At 47.2% G+C, this 14,885-nt stretch overlaps 3 protein-coding genes across 3 annotated transcripts; 2 read left to right on the top strand and 1 right to left on the bottom strand.

The window, feature by feature from the left end:
* Positions 1-1,101: 1,101 nt before the first annotated feature.
* Positions 1,102-2,477, top strand: PGRI_028680 (Cation transporter; the record flags this gene model as incomplete). The annotated part of the gene is made up of 4 exons (XM_040790581.1): positions 1,102-1,275; positions 1,362-1,675; positions 1,775-2,050; positions 2,111-2,477. The coding sequence occupies 4 exons, from the start codon at positions 1,102-1,104 to the stop codon at positions 2,475-2,477; spliced, it is 1,131 nt and encodes a 376-aa protein (XP_040647534.1).
* A 916-nt stretch (positions 2,478-3,393) lies between these two features.
* Positions 3,394-5,549, bottom strand: PGRI_028670 (acetoacetate--CoA ligase family protein; the record flags this gene model as incomplete). The annotated part of the gene is made up of 2 exons (XM_040790580.1): positions 3,394-5,247; positions 5,322-5,549. The coding sequence occupies 2 exons, from the start codon at positions 5,547-5,549 to the stop codon at positions 3,394-3,396; spliced, it is 2,082 nt and encodes a 693-aa protein (XP_040647533.1).
* A 1,300-nt stretch (positions 5,550-6,849) lies between these two features.
* On the top strand, positions 6,850-8,865 carry lcb2 (putative serine palmitoyltransferase 2; the record flags this gene model as incomplete). Its single annotated transcript, XM_040790579.1, has 1 exon — positions 6,850-8,865. One exon carries the CDS (start codon positions 6,850-6,852, stop codon positions 8,863-8,865), a length of 2,016 nt encoding a protein of 671 aa, XP_040647532.1.
* Between the last annotated feature and the right edge of the window lie 6,020 nt (positions 8,866-14,885).

Below are 14,885 nucleotides of genomic sequence, written 5' to 3'. Positions count from 1 at the left end.
TCTGTTAATTTCCATTTGCGTGTACTTTAATCACAGCCCAAATTGACAATCTTATGCTCCATTGTGACTGTGTCTCCGCCTTCCCAGCACATTGTAAACACGTGGCAAATATCTACAGTCCCATGAAGGAAGTAAATTATTGCTGAGTCAATCGAACCAAGAAGACAGGTTTAGCGGTCCTTCCGCTACTTCAACTTGCTCCACCTTGGAGTAGCAGTGATTGCCTAGCCATAATGCCAGGGAGCTTAGAGAGGCGACCTCCATTAGCGGAGGGCTATATTGATATCTACTCCAGTGCTAGACTTAGAATTAGGATTTGCACAATATAGATATCTCAGCTCGCACTGAAGGCCAGTAACACATTTGGGGAGAAGGATACGTCCTGGGAAGGGTCACCGCATTCTCATGTGGGTCACTATTTGCGAGGTCTGATGCCAAGTGAGCCCCCCAGACCGTCACTTGGACATGGAGTGGCAGAGGGAAGTTTCACCTTGCCAGATGCTCAAAGCACTTTCCAGCTCAGATGTTTGACTCTTTTGTATTACCAAGGAAAATCCTCTAGGAACTTAAACTACAATCGAAAGGTGCGATTGTCGCTGCAATGGTATATATATTAGGCCCTAACATCCGCTAAGGACCACATGATATCTTAGGAATCCATTTCGTTCCACGAAAGCCCGCCCTTCTTCATAAGATTCTTCTATACTGCAACAGCTACCTGATTTATTTGTTGTGGTTCTCCCTAATCCTCAGATAGCCACGATCTGGCCATCCACTTATAATGAACAACATATTTGAGCCTTGCTTCCTCAGAATGCAGCGTGCCGTACCTTAGAATTTGCTAAGTACTACAACATATGTTCTCGTGCTCCACCGGATCTAAGAAATGAATGGTATCTGACGAAAGTAGCAAGGAACCAGACCAATATGATAAAATCCCACGGTTACATTTTTTATGGAAGGGGGCTTCACGTAGATAAAGAAAGCCCAAGTATTCACGGCTGCTACTGGGCCTTACACTCCGATTATCTTTATATGGTTTGGGATATCCCAGCCCTACACTCAGACAATGCTTACGATTCCCACTAAAGTATGCCGATCATGGCTGATCTTTTGGAATTCAATCCACTCAGACTACACTATGCCTACTTTATTTTAACATCTTTCATCGGAAGTATCATATTCTATACCGCCCCATCGCCTATTCATGGTCTCCAATATCCCGATGCTTTGTTTATGTGTTTCAGTGCCATGACAGGAACTGGGCTGGGCGTGGTATGTCCTCGGCTGTTGATAGTTGACATCCGGATATGACAGTTGACTTTTCTAAGATGGACCTGTCTCCACTAAGCAGTTTACAGCAGGGCACCCTGTTTGTCCTTCTTATTCTTGGACACGCATTTCCTATATTTGCAACCATCTCTCTATTCCGTGCCTGGATGCTCCGATCTGCTCTGAAAGATAACCCAGACAAGGAAAAGAAGAGACAAAAGGAAAAGAAACAAATGGCTTGTGTTGAAGAGGGTACCTTGTCTACCGATGTTATAGGCAAGGCAAAAATCGCCAATATAGTGACAGAAGTTCAATCGGATATCTCGTCCCCTTGTGAACCTGAAGGATGGAACAAGTATGGCATTGTCGTTGTCACAGATCGGGTACATCCCAACCAAGCCCAGTGAGTGGTTTCTATCATTGTTGATGTCAAGAATGATCTCGGCAATGGAAATGCACATAAAAAGCATGAGTTCCTGGCTAAAAACCACTTCTCTTATAGAGACCCAATCGACTGCAATGAACCAGCCGAGGCAGAGTACAGGGTAATTGAGTACAAGGCAATTCTCTTGACGGCAGTACTTACCATGATCTATTTCATCGGGTTCCTCATCATCGGTATCATGAGCATCGGCCTTTGGTCCAAGTTCATTCGCCCAGACATTCCACGGGAGGATGAAACCTCCCCTTTTTGGGCAGGTGCTTTTCTTGCTACATCTGCGCTTTGCAACAACGGCATGTCCCTCATTGATACTAACATGAGCCCTTATCAAAAGGAGTGGGTCACAGTTCCCTGCAGATAACCATTTGGCAAGTGTTTTGCTCACACAGCCCATAGGCCCTTTCCACTTCTTGCCTGTGGCGTTCTCATCCTTGCTGGAAACACGCTTTTCCCTTGCTTATTACGACTCTATATCTGGATTTTGAGAAAGATGCTGCTAAATAATCCTACTTGGCAGTCGTGGCGACAAATATTCGATTTCGCCCTCGATCAATCCCAAAAGATCTCAGGTTACTTGTACCCTGCTTGGCATACATGGTTTCTATTGAGTACAGTCCTATTCTTTAATGCTATCATGTGGGGTGGGTTTGAGGTTGCTGCCATCCGTGACGAGGAGATTGCTTCTCTTTCACCCAACTTCCGCGTCCTAGATGGGCTTTTCCAGGCTTTAGGTATCTCATTCCGGTCTTTCATTGATAAATAGAGCTGATGCAGAATAAAGCTGTGCGAGGCGGCGGGTTCTCTGTCGTGGCATTTGATGGACTGCCACAGGGTTTGGTTATTCTATACGGTATGTGTTCCATTAACGGAAATCCTACTATGACTAGGCAAGTCGTTAACCGGATCTCATACAGTACTCATGATGGTGAGCTCTTATCCTTTTACTCAAACAGGATTCAGAATGTCGCAACTAAACGTGCCGGGTTCTAGTATATCTATGCTTTCCCCGTCTCAGCCACCATCAGGTATGACAGCCCCTAATCCCAACGGTCGAAGTTCGACTCTGACAAGTAGTAGCAGCACGAATATTGCAAACAACTGGCCCACAGACCCGGTTCAAAAAGAATCCCATCGCTCAAGTCTCTCAAATTTTCCTCACGCCCGCTTCGTTTACGAACAAGTTCGCTCTCAATTCAGCCACGATATCTGGTGGCTATCTCTTGCTATTCTTGTCATAGCCATCACTGAATCAGATCACTCCGAAGCCGAACCGTTGGCCTTTTCAACCTTTAGGATTATTTTTGAAGCCGTGTCTGCATACAGCTGCGTCGGTGTCAGTATTGGTTATCCCGGCCAAACCTACTCGTTTTGTGGAGCGTGGCACACACTTAGCAAGCTACTGCTAATTGCAGTATCATTGCGAGGAAGACATCGTGGAATATCTGTTATCCTTGGTAATGCTGATCTTTTTCCCAAGCCACGGGGTGTCACCGGAGAAGAAAAGACAGGGTTGGAAAAGAATAGGCATGTATTTTCAAGGAGAAAATGGTTAGCTGCGGTTAATATATGGCGCAGGTGATCTACGCCGTACTAGCTATTGATGTTTTTATACCAGAAAATTATAAGCCCGCCAAGAAAACTTTAGATTTGCACATTTTCTATGTAATAAGGAATTATAACTAAGGGTGTTCGGAAGCCCAGTTTCTATACCAATCAAGACATGAAGCATTTGCCACACTCGCACCAATTTTGATGTTAAGCCCACATAAGATCTGCTTGACAGCATTCTCGACCTTCTTGCCATTGGAAGTCACCGGAATCTCGGGACATGCATCAATAACACCAGGGACATGACGGGGGCTTAGTTCCTTCCGAATTGTGGACTGAATGCGTGCCGCGAGGTCCGGCGGCATACCAGACTCGTTGCCAGCAGCAAGCCGGACAAACAGAACGACGGTTTCATCGGTGTCGATGCCATCTCGTCTCCGACCAATGCAAAGAGAATCTTCCACGTCATCGGCGAAATGCTTGAGTAGAATATTGTAAATCTCGGCACTTCCAAATCGCACTCCAGATGGCTTGAGTACGCCGTCGCTGCGGCCTAGCATGACCACACCTCCAGTTTGTGGGTTCAAGCGCACATAGTCTCCATGGTGCCAGACTGTGGGCCCGAACACGTTGAAGTAGCTCTTTCGGTACTTCTCCAGACCTGTTGGTCCCGGGGGCCAGAACATGACTGGTTGGGCCGGGAAGGGTGTGACGCAGACCAGATCGCCAGGTTCGCCTGTTGCACTGATATCGTTGCCGGCATAGTCGAACACTGAGATGTCCATCCCCAAAGAGCGACATTGAATTTCTCCTTTGTAAACTGGTAGAATGGGGCAGCCAGAGGCGAACAGAGATAGGATATCTGTGCCGCCGGTGATGGAACCGAGCATGACGTCGTGGTGGAAAGAGGAATAAACGTATTCGAATGTGGATGGGGCCAATGGGGATCCAGTACTGAAGATGGCCCTTAATGTCTTCAAGGACACCGGCCTATGGGCATGCTTGCGAGGGTTCAAAGCGGCTTGTTCGAGGAGAGAGAGGTATTTAGCTGATGTACCGAAATGGGTAATTTGAAGCTCTTCAATTAGTCGTGGCATGGCCATTTCTCCCTTCCCGCCTTCAATATCAAAGGGTCGGAAGGGAGAACCATCGTATAGGACGATTGTGGCTCCACTGGCCAAGCCCGATACCAGCCAGTGCCACATCATCCAGGTTGTCGTTGTGAAGTAGAACAAGCGATCACCTGGTCGAATGTCACAGTGAAGAAGATGCTCTTTCTTATGTTGCAACAATGTGCCTAGAGACCCATGGACAATAGGCTTAGGAGCCCCTGTTGTACCGGATGAGTACAAGATATAGACAGGATGTTCCGGCCTCAAGCTTGCGAACTCCAATGGTGCCTGAGGGTTCTTGACTTCTGACAAGAAATCACCATAAACCGTTGCTTTGCCATTTGTAGGTCGAAGATCATCGAGGCTATCTTCAAGTTCTGGGGTAGTGATAAAGAGCACCAAAATCTCAAGGTCTGGCAATTCAGAGACAATCTCCTGGACCTTGGCATGTGAGCTATGCACCTTTCCGTTATAGAAGGAGCCATTGTCCGCAAAGAGAATCTTAGGCTGGATCTGCTTCAAGCGTTCCAAGACAGCATGTACACCAGTGTCAGGTGACACGCCAGTCCAAAAGGCCCCGATTGAGGCTGCGGCCAACATTGCCACCACGGTATTAGCATGATTGCCTACGAAGCCAGCGACACGATCGCCGGTCTCCACACCTGTTTCTTTCAAAGCATTTGCGCACAGCCGAACTCGCTCTCGTAGTTCCTTCCACGAAATGAATTCGCGGGCTGCTTCAGTGGCGCTAATCACTGCTACGGAATTTTCATCCGGGGAGGTGGCGGGATACAGAAGATTCTCGGCAAAGTTTAAAGTGCTGCCTTCAAAGAATGAAGGTCTAGGAAATAGCACATCTTTTGAACCAAGGACCTGTGTAGATCGGATTAGCATCGGGTATCTCATTTCCAGGATAATGCATCCAGGTTCAAATAGAGATTACTCACTTCGTGATATGGATCGTGGACGTTGATTTTCGTATAGTGCCATATTTCTTCCCAGAATTGGGCTGGCTCGGATACACTCCATTTCCAGAGAGCGTTGTAGTCATGCAAGGACAAGCCATACTTCTTGTTCACTTTGGTCATGAAATCATAGATCTGGGTTGTCTCAGGAGATGAGGGCCGCCAAAGCTCCTTGACGTCCAGTTCGACGATTTCATCGATATGAGGCATAGCTAATGATGTGTGTAGCAATAGTTCACACAATCAAGCCACTGGAGTCTGGAGTATCGAATATTTATAATGTCTGAGACCGAATAAATCTAGGGCTCAAACTATTCTTACACACAATGTGGCAATAGCTCAACAAATTTGAAGGATTTGATAGGGTTAACAGGGGTTAACAGGGGTCAAAGCTTGACAAAGCAAGAGCGAGTCAGACAGTGCAGATACCCCAGGGGATGCGGGAATGATCGGGTATTGAGTTGCCGATCTCCGCGGCTACGGGGAAAGATAATTTGTATAAAAAGCTCTTTGAATGTGAAATTATTTGCTTGGAAAGTCTGATATGCCAGCTCCGAACCTCGGGATAGAAATTATGCCTCAGGCATCTTGCCGTTTTCGAACCTCATATGAGATGTAAGTGTCACAGACATGTTATTTGGTGCAAAAGGATACTCGGATATACCGGATGAACATGGCATGTTCCTTTCACAAAATAGTATTCCGTACTCGTACTCCATACATAGTACTGAGTACGGAGTATTAGTTCATGTAAAATTTCCAACTTCAGGGGCAAACTGGAACCTGGAATTGTGGGCATAGTGGACTCTCTGTCAATTTGGCCTCTAGACCTTCTCGGGCCCGAAATTTTAGTGCGGAAAAAAAAAACCTTTAGTATTGATTTGGTAATAATACCTCCTTGTCAAGTAAAATTAACCAATCACACGTAATTATCACTGTACTGCATATGTTTTTAATTAATACCAGGAGGTGGGCTCTACACAGCTTAAGGAAACATCTCTTATTTACCTTGACTTTCCTTCTTCTTCAACCCTATATTTCGGTGCTTCATTATTTCTATTCTCAGTGGTCACTTCGTCATCTGAACGTAGGGCACTTTGCCCCTTCGTGTATCTTGCCCCCTCCATTCCACGTGCACACAATTTTTAAGCCCCCTTCGGAGTATTCGGCTCCCGCTTACCTCGAATTGATCTTGTACGTATCGGACTTGTGGCCTGCCAGTTCCTGAATATGGATTATTTGGGGACTGGGCATGGTCAGAGATATGGAATTGATGGTCCAGAATACTAATTGGTCATTATTTCCAGGTTGAACACATTGAGGGTTTAACTCCGCCGAAGACCGAAGTCATCAAGAACACAGCCCACCCCCAAGGCATCAACTTTCAACTACCTCCGGTAGTCCCTGCCTTGAATTCGTCAATCTGGACGCGCCTTACACAAAGCGCTTCTCGATCCTGACGTGAAAAAAGAAACACCCGAGCCGAAACCTTGCGCTGTTTCCTCCTGCGATGCCTCGTCGATTTAGTAGCAACTCCTCCAACGACACCTCTTCCAACCCGCCGTCCTTTTCACCTGCTTCGGGAAAGGGCGGTATCTCCATCAAGGCCCCCACGGTCAAGACCAATCGCCTTTCCCAGTTATTCTCGTCCTCGCCAAAGTCAAAGACGGAAACTGTACAGAGTGGGCATTCTCAACCTAACAATTCTGCTCCGCCGATAAGCTTGGCCTCACTGTCCCTACCGACGATCTCTCTATCAACAGCCACCGCGGATAATCCCAACATGGATGAGCTGCCTACCACACTCTTCCAGCCTCCGAGCCCGGAGGAGGCTCGTCGGCTGGCCAAGCAACATGCCCAGTTTGGTCCGATCGGTCATCCCAGCCACCGATACTCCAGCCAGCACCCTGGTGGTGTCTTCCCGGAGCCGGTGATGGACGAGCCGCCGTATTATTACCTGCTCACCACCTATATCAGTTACCTAATCCTAATCGCTTTCGGGCATGTCCGTGATTTCTTTGGCAAGCGATTCCGTGAAGAACACTACCGCCATCTCAAGCCTCGCAATGGCTATGGCGCTCTCAACAGTGATTTCGACAACTTCTACGTGCGTCGCTTGAAATTGCGTATCAACGACTGCTTCGAGCGCCCCGTGACTGGTGTTCCTGGCCGCACCATCACTCTTATCGATCGGGGTACGGATGATCACAACCAGCACTTCTACCTGACGGGAACTACCACCGACACCCTGAATCTGAGCTCGTACAACTACCTGGGTTTCGCTCAGTCGGATGGCCCTTGTGCGGACCTTGCAGAAGAAACCATCAAGAAGTATGGCATTGCAGCACCCAGCACGCGAGCGGAGTCCGGCACACAGGATCTGCATGTTGAAGTAGAGGACCTGGTTGCCAAGTTTGTGGGCAAAGAGTCGTCAATGATTTTCTCTATGGGTTTCGGTACCAACGCAACCGTCTTTCCCGCCTTGGTCTCGAAGGGATGTCTCCTGATCTCCGATGAACTGAACCACGCCTCGATCCGTTTCGGTGCTCGTCTCTCTGGCGCCTCTATCGCTATGTTTAAGCACAATGACATGAAGGACCTAGAGCTGAGACTTCGTGAGGCTATCTCTCAAGGACAACCCCGCACTCACCGTCCCTGGAAGAAGATCCTGGTTGTGGTTGAGGGACTCTACTCGATGGAAGGTTCTATGTGCAACCTTCCTGGTCTTGTGCAGTTGAAGCGCCGGTACAAGTTCAACCTGTTCGTCGATGAGGCTCACTCCATTGGAGCCATTGGCCCCAAGGGACGCGGTGTTTGTGATTACTTCAGCATCGATACCTCCGAGGTGGATATTCTGATGGGCACACTTACAAAGTCATTCGGTGCCAACGGTGGCTACATCGCCGCAGACAAGGTGATGATCGACCAACTTCGTGCCACCAACCCCGGTGTCTACTTCGGAGAATCTCCCGCCCCTGCAGTGCTTTCTCAGATCTCTTCCGCTCTGCGCATCATCAGCGGCGAGCTTGTTCCCGGCCAGGGTGAGGAGCGATTGCAGCGACTGGCTTTTAACTCCCGATACCTCCGTCTCGGCTTGAAGCGTCTTGGCTTTATAGTGTATGGCCACGATGATTCACCCATCGTTCCACTCCTTCTCTTTAACCCGGCCAAGATGCCTGCATTCTCGCACGAGATGCTCCGGCGAAAGATCTCTGTCGTCGTTGTTGGTTACCCGGCCACTCCGCTGGTCTCGTCCCGTGCTCGTTTCTGTGTCTCTGCTGCGCACACCAAGGACGATCTCGACCGCGTGCTGACCGCTTGTGACGAAATTGGTAACGTCCTCCAGTTGAAGTTCTCTACTGGTATCGCGGGTGGTGCACTGCCTGCTGCCGAACAGCCGGCTCCTCCACCAGAACTAGAAAAGGAGTGGCACCGCAAGCGCTCGGAGAATATTTCCCCTCCCCGCTGGCGCGTCGAGGATGTCATCCGACGCGGAGTCCAGGATGTCAAGAATCCCTTGTATTAGTACTATATTGGCTTCTTTCTCCTATCGGTTGACATGATGTCTTGAGTTCACTAGGCTTTGAGATAAGTCTTCGTTCGGAGTGTTTTTTCCACAAGCACGGTTGTTGCTGGTCACATCGTGTCGGTGCGTTAATTCCATGTGCCCCTTTATCTTTGTGCTGGGTTTCTATTCTTGTGTCTGGACTTTTGGCCCTATGGCACTTAAAGCAAGTGAACATCAGACTAGAAAGAAAAGGGGAACTGGAGTTGAAAAACAAAAAGAAACCAAAACGGTCATGAGATATTCGAACAAGCAACGAATGAATATGCCCCGTTTCCTATGATCCTTTTACTCTTGCTTCCCGTTTACATCCATACAGTATTTCATGTTACTTTCTTTGTCACTGTTATTCTCAAGATATTGCCTAATATTGTTTCACCCATGCTCTCAGATTCTCGTATCTATTCGGCATCCTGCCAATAGATGTCGATTGGGATGTCTGGGAATATTGCTCCGATGTACAACATGTATCATTCCGCAGGGCAAAGGCTGGCTCCTGTTCGATTCTTTTCCTTTTTTGGCTTTTATTCTATTTCTTATGATCAGCCTATTTCCTTCCAGTCCAGGGAGTTTTCAGTTCAACTCCTGTCCTGACATGTGGCATAGAACTTGATCATTGGATTTGCATTATGGATATTATGGATATGGATATGGATTGGAAATGGGAATCACACACTGGCTATGGCTGTTACACCCACAGATTATGTTCCCCTGAGCTACTCGGCATTTGTATCGACTTGACTTGTTTATGAGGTTGCCATGTGGGTTTGTGATGGATGTCCCCTTTATGTCTTTTTTTGTTCAACTACTATGTTTATAATTAGACGATTGAGATAGCTGTCAATATTCTTCAATTCTTCTGATCTTATTGGCTCTTTTAGAGAACATGTAAAGAGAAAGTATTCCAGAGTTCCAGGGTCTGCTATTCATCTCAGAGGGAAAGATAAATTAGCTGTCGCACCTGGGTCACGCCTTCCTTTTCTTCCTTCTCGTTCCTTTCCTCCTTTTTTCTTTTTCTCCCCCTCCCTCCCTCACTCTTCTTCTTCTTCTTCTTCTTCTTCTTCTTCTTCTTCTTCTTCTTCTTCTTCTTCTTCCATCTTCTCCCTCCCCCATCTCCATCCCCATCTCCCCCATCTCTCCTACAACTATTTCATCCATCCTCGTTTCTTCTTTATCACAGACTCCCAAGGTTCTGAGCATGAGCACTGCAATAACCCCAAAGGACCCGCGGGGTTCCTCTAGGGGTCCACATCTACTATTCTTGCCCTACTTGCCTTGAATCATCCAACCCTGTCTCTTCCAATCTCATCCACTCCCACAGGGTGGCTATCATCATTCTAGAAACGTTGGGATGTCTCAATGTTACCAACAAATAGCTCCCCATTTTCCCCTGCATCCTAGGGAAACAGAAACCAGACTCAGGCCCACGCATCGTGGGGGGCCTAACCTGAGACTGCTAGAAGATTCGACTTACTCGTTTCCTTGAAGGGTGACCACGAAGGAGATAACTGTGTGGTCCTTATGACACTGCCGATGGGCTTACAAAAATGAACTAACTCTTGCAAAATCACCTAGGCTATCCACCAGTGGGCTTCTCCATCTTTTTCCCATCGACATTGTTTTGGAGATTGACCGAGACCAAAAAGCTTGGATCGAACTTCAAGGTCATTCCAGCCTTACCCCTACTTGAACACAAGATCAACAAAGCCCAAGTCGATTCTCAAATACTCTTTGATAAGCACTCTTAACATGAGAGTGACTTGCAGATGATATCAACCGGATGTATTACATCTACATTCGTTGTAATGTGCTGAACATCTTTCTGCAAAGGAGAAGCGCAAGCCTTCAATGAAGCATGCCTCTTAGGCGACCGCCTTTGGCATCTGCAAGTGATCTCTAGAATTTACGGTTGCATTGCTAACTAGATAACTTATAGTTGATACGTTCCATAGCAACGGATCCGACATTGCGATATTTTGCAACGTACGAACAAAATGGCGTGGCTTCATAGCGTGCTACCAACAACAGCGGGATTTCAAACTCTGCTTTAAGGTAGAGGATTAGGCCAGAGTGAACACATCTCTGGACCAAAATATGCGTTCCACTTTCTATCTCGATGATGACTACGGTCTAGAACGAGAGGCTAGCACTCATCTGAGAGATCGTCATGTTATCTTGCTGCTCCCGAAATGGACAAAAGCAAGCAAGACTAGTAACACCCGGTGGTAATCTCTCTTCTCCAACTTTCCATCTTACACTTATTCGGAGGTTGCCACTTTTGAAGAAGGGGTCTGAAATGGTCAAGCTTAAACACAAGTCATACAGACCCCACTGTCTCATCTGAGATATAATTGAGTGGAAAGAGAAAGTATTCCGTATCTGGAAATATGTCACCGTGTCGGTACATTACACTCTCCATAACTTCAGGACGAGGACCAATTTACTAATATGTGAATATAGCCCTCGCTATGGCTTCCTGGTCTCAACCTCATCAGAATTGATGTTCCAGAATTCCTCCCCCCTATTCGTCAATAAACAGGCCGAAAAGGCGATTCCTCAGCCGGCTGTTGGGATTGATCCAAGAGCTTGAGGTGAAGATCGAAATGTTCTAGGGAGACACCCAACCTCCCATGCCTCTGCCGCCTCTGGCGTTTGATGATGTCCTCAAGCCCATTGTTCCGGTGAATCGACCACCGGGATAGAGCTGGAAGTGAGAATTCTTCGATTCTTTTCCCAATCAGATGCAAGAAATGTTTCTGCGAACGATAGCAGCATGGTATTGAGGAAGTTCTCAACACTCCAGTGGTGTTCTCGATTTGAGACAGGCCTACACCTCAAAGTGAGCAGATCAATTCTGAAAAGTTGGTTGAATCAACTTTCAGTTTCTTCTACACTACGTGCCTTAAGCTAGGGGATTTCGACTTGAAATGGTCCCTCGATAGTTCCTAGGCGAAGGTGACTCTTGGCATATCTTCAATAGTCGCTGCTTATGATAGTCAACTGAGGTGCTCAGAACCATCCGTCAGTCAGAAGCCATCGTCGAGGTAAAGGCATCTATTCTCCTACAAGTGATGCAAAAGGTACCTACGCAAATGGGACTCGAGATGATAGCATGGTCCTCAAATGCAAAAAAGAATATCAGCACAAGAAAGGGTAAGAATTTGTCAAAGCATATACAAGGAAATCGCTAACTTAATCTCAAAGATATTTCATATTCTGCTATGGTCACGAAATGTGGATCGTCACTGGGGAATGTGGTCCTGGTACCTCGATTGTCCACACAGAAGACACCAGTCAGCTACATCACCAGGCAGACTATTGGGAACACAAAAGTGACCATCTGAGGGATCGAAATCACCACCTATAATACCAAGCTGGTTCGTGTAGGGCAATGCGAGCAACCCTTCTGTCACAGGAGGTATTACCAATACCACATCAGCTTGCAGCATATGCAATGTTTGCTGAGTGTCGGCGGTGGAACACGGTCCGGTATGGGATGTTGTTGTCTAGCCCTGTCCCCACTACTAATTTCCTAACCAGACACGCACACTCAATGAGACAGGCATCATATGATCGGCAAATCGAATCGATAACTTATCTCACACCCCGTTGATTGGCGTGCTGAGAATAATGGCCGATCTTATCGATGTCCAACCCTTGGCTTTTGCTGCTTCATCTGAGCCCCGGACATATTTGCGCGATGCTCGCATCAGCACTATCTCGGACATCGAAATGTATTGGAAATATCGAGCCTACCAAATGGCACAAGCATTCTCGAATGGATATCATATGGTCAGCAAATGGAATCGATAACCCGTCGGACCATTCTCGTTTGATTGGCTCGCTGAAATGATGGCCGTGATGAGGAGATATTATCGATGTCCTCGATGTGACCATTCTCAAGATTCAATGGTTTCTGCTGCAACATCTGAGCCCAGGGCATTCATTTGCGGGATAATCGCGTTAGCACTGAATCTCTGGGCCCTGAAATATCGAGCATGTCAAATGGCACAAGCATTCTCGAATGGACATCATGACCAACAATCAAATCGATAACCCAAGTGAGCATCTCATTAGATTCGCGCTCGTGGTGATGGTCGTGATGATGGAGGAGATCTTATCGATGTCCAAGCCCAAGTTTCAATGGCTGCAGCTGCGAGATATAAGCCCATGCCATTCATTTGCTGGATAATCGTTTCAGCACTGAACTTCTTGGACCTCGAAAGGTATTGGAATACCACAAATACCGAATTTGTCACAAGGATTCTCGAATGGATATCATATGATCAGCGAATGGAATCGATGGCCCAGTCAAGCGTCCCACTTGATCCGCGCTGGTCATGATGGCCGTGATGAGAGAGGAGATCCTATCGATGTCTTCAATGTAGTCATGCTCAAAGATTCAATGGTTTCTGGGAGACATGAGCCCTAGGTCATTCATTTACGGGATAATCGCTTCGGCACTGGACATCTCAGACCTCGAAATGTATCAGAAATATCACGCATGCCAAATGGCACAGGCATTCTCGAATGAACGCCATATGGCCAGCAAATCGAATTGATAGTCCAGCTGAGCCTCTCTCTCTCATTAGATTCGAGCTTGTGATGATGGCCGTGATGAGGGAGAAGATCTTATCCTCGATGTGGCCAAGCCCAAGATTCAATGGCTGCTACTGCGAGACTGCGCACCAGGTTATCCATTTGTTGGATAATCGCCTCAGCACTGAGCATCTCAGACCTCGAAAGGTATTGGAAATACCATATATAGCGAGCTCGGCACACGCATTCTCGAATGAACATATGAGGTTGGTACCGGGATAAGCTCTCCGGAAGTGTAAGAGCCAAGCTAACAAATCACGCGAATAGTTCCACAGTTAGCTCGCGCTGGAGGCCCTTATGCTCACCACTGTAGCTGTGCCTGTGATGGCCTCTGTTGAAGTGAGAGCCGGAACGAATCTGCCTGTGGTCTCATTCCAGCTGAGATAAAGGAGTCTTCTTTGAGGTTACATGGTTCCTAGATCGTGATCTCTATGCTCACTCCCCGCTATTCCTTTGTTCGACTTTCTTCAAGCTCTCTTCAAGGCCTCTGCTCTGAGCTTCTCCTTCATAGCCTTTCAGATGTGGAGGCTGTATTTTGCCGGTCTGACTTTACGTCGCCCTGTTCATGATGATGGGGTTCTTCCCTTTCGTTTCTAAGAGGTAATGGGGATAGAACAAGGACACAGCTTACATAGGAAACGTATAACACATGTCGACTCGATGTTCTGTCTCAGCTTTCTCTTGGTATACTACACAGTATCGAGCGAGACAGTCATCCTACTTGAGGCAGCGTAAGTGGAGATTGCAGAACACCCCATGCAGTCCGCTTCCTCAAAGGGAAATCAAGAGAGTACATCTTATTCGATGACTTCGGAAAGGTGGCGATGGAAAGGCTATATCAATGACAGCCCTGTGCCATTCTTGGAGCTAGAACAACGCTCCGAACAAGGTCAGAAATGGGTGACTGTATCCATACCCATACAGACCTAGGTAGGTAAACTAAAGACATAACAATCAACATTACATTTTGCTAACTTTACCTAGTACGGGGAGAGATTCTTCTTATGGTTCGTTGTGCTGCGGGTCGACTATAAACTTCTCAGTCAATCTTCCACAGAGGTCAACCATATGCGTCTGCCATGTGGCCCTCATTTATGCTCGATAGCACCGTTCCAGACAATCAAGTCTCGACTATGGTCTCTCTTGCGGCTTACATCTTTCCATCTTACACTTACACCGAAACCGCAATCTCATTCTACAATCAAGCCCGATTTGACCTCATATATTGCCTCTGGTTCTACTTCCATGTCTCAAACAATGGATATGGAGACCGAGTCCCATGATTCGCGAGCCGTCCGTAGAATCCTGAGCTGATTCCGGACACTCGAATTCTGACGAGCGTTCCTACAAGCTTCCAGCAGCATCATCTATAGCGACCATCT

The sequence above is a fragment of the Penicillium griseofulvum genome (assembly GCF_001561935.1).
Source record: "Penicillium griseofulvum strain PG3 chromosome Unknown contig_80, whole genome shotgun sequence".
Taxonomy (NCBI): Eukaryota; Fungi; Ascomycota; class Eurotiomycetes; order Eurotiales; family Aspergillaceae; genus Penicillium; species Penicillium griseofulvum.
Note: the sequence above shows the minus strand (reverse complement) of the source record. Positions and strands in the feature narration are given on the sequence as shown.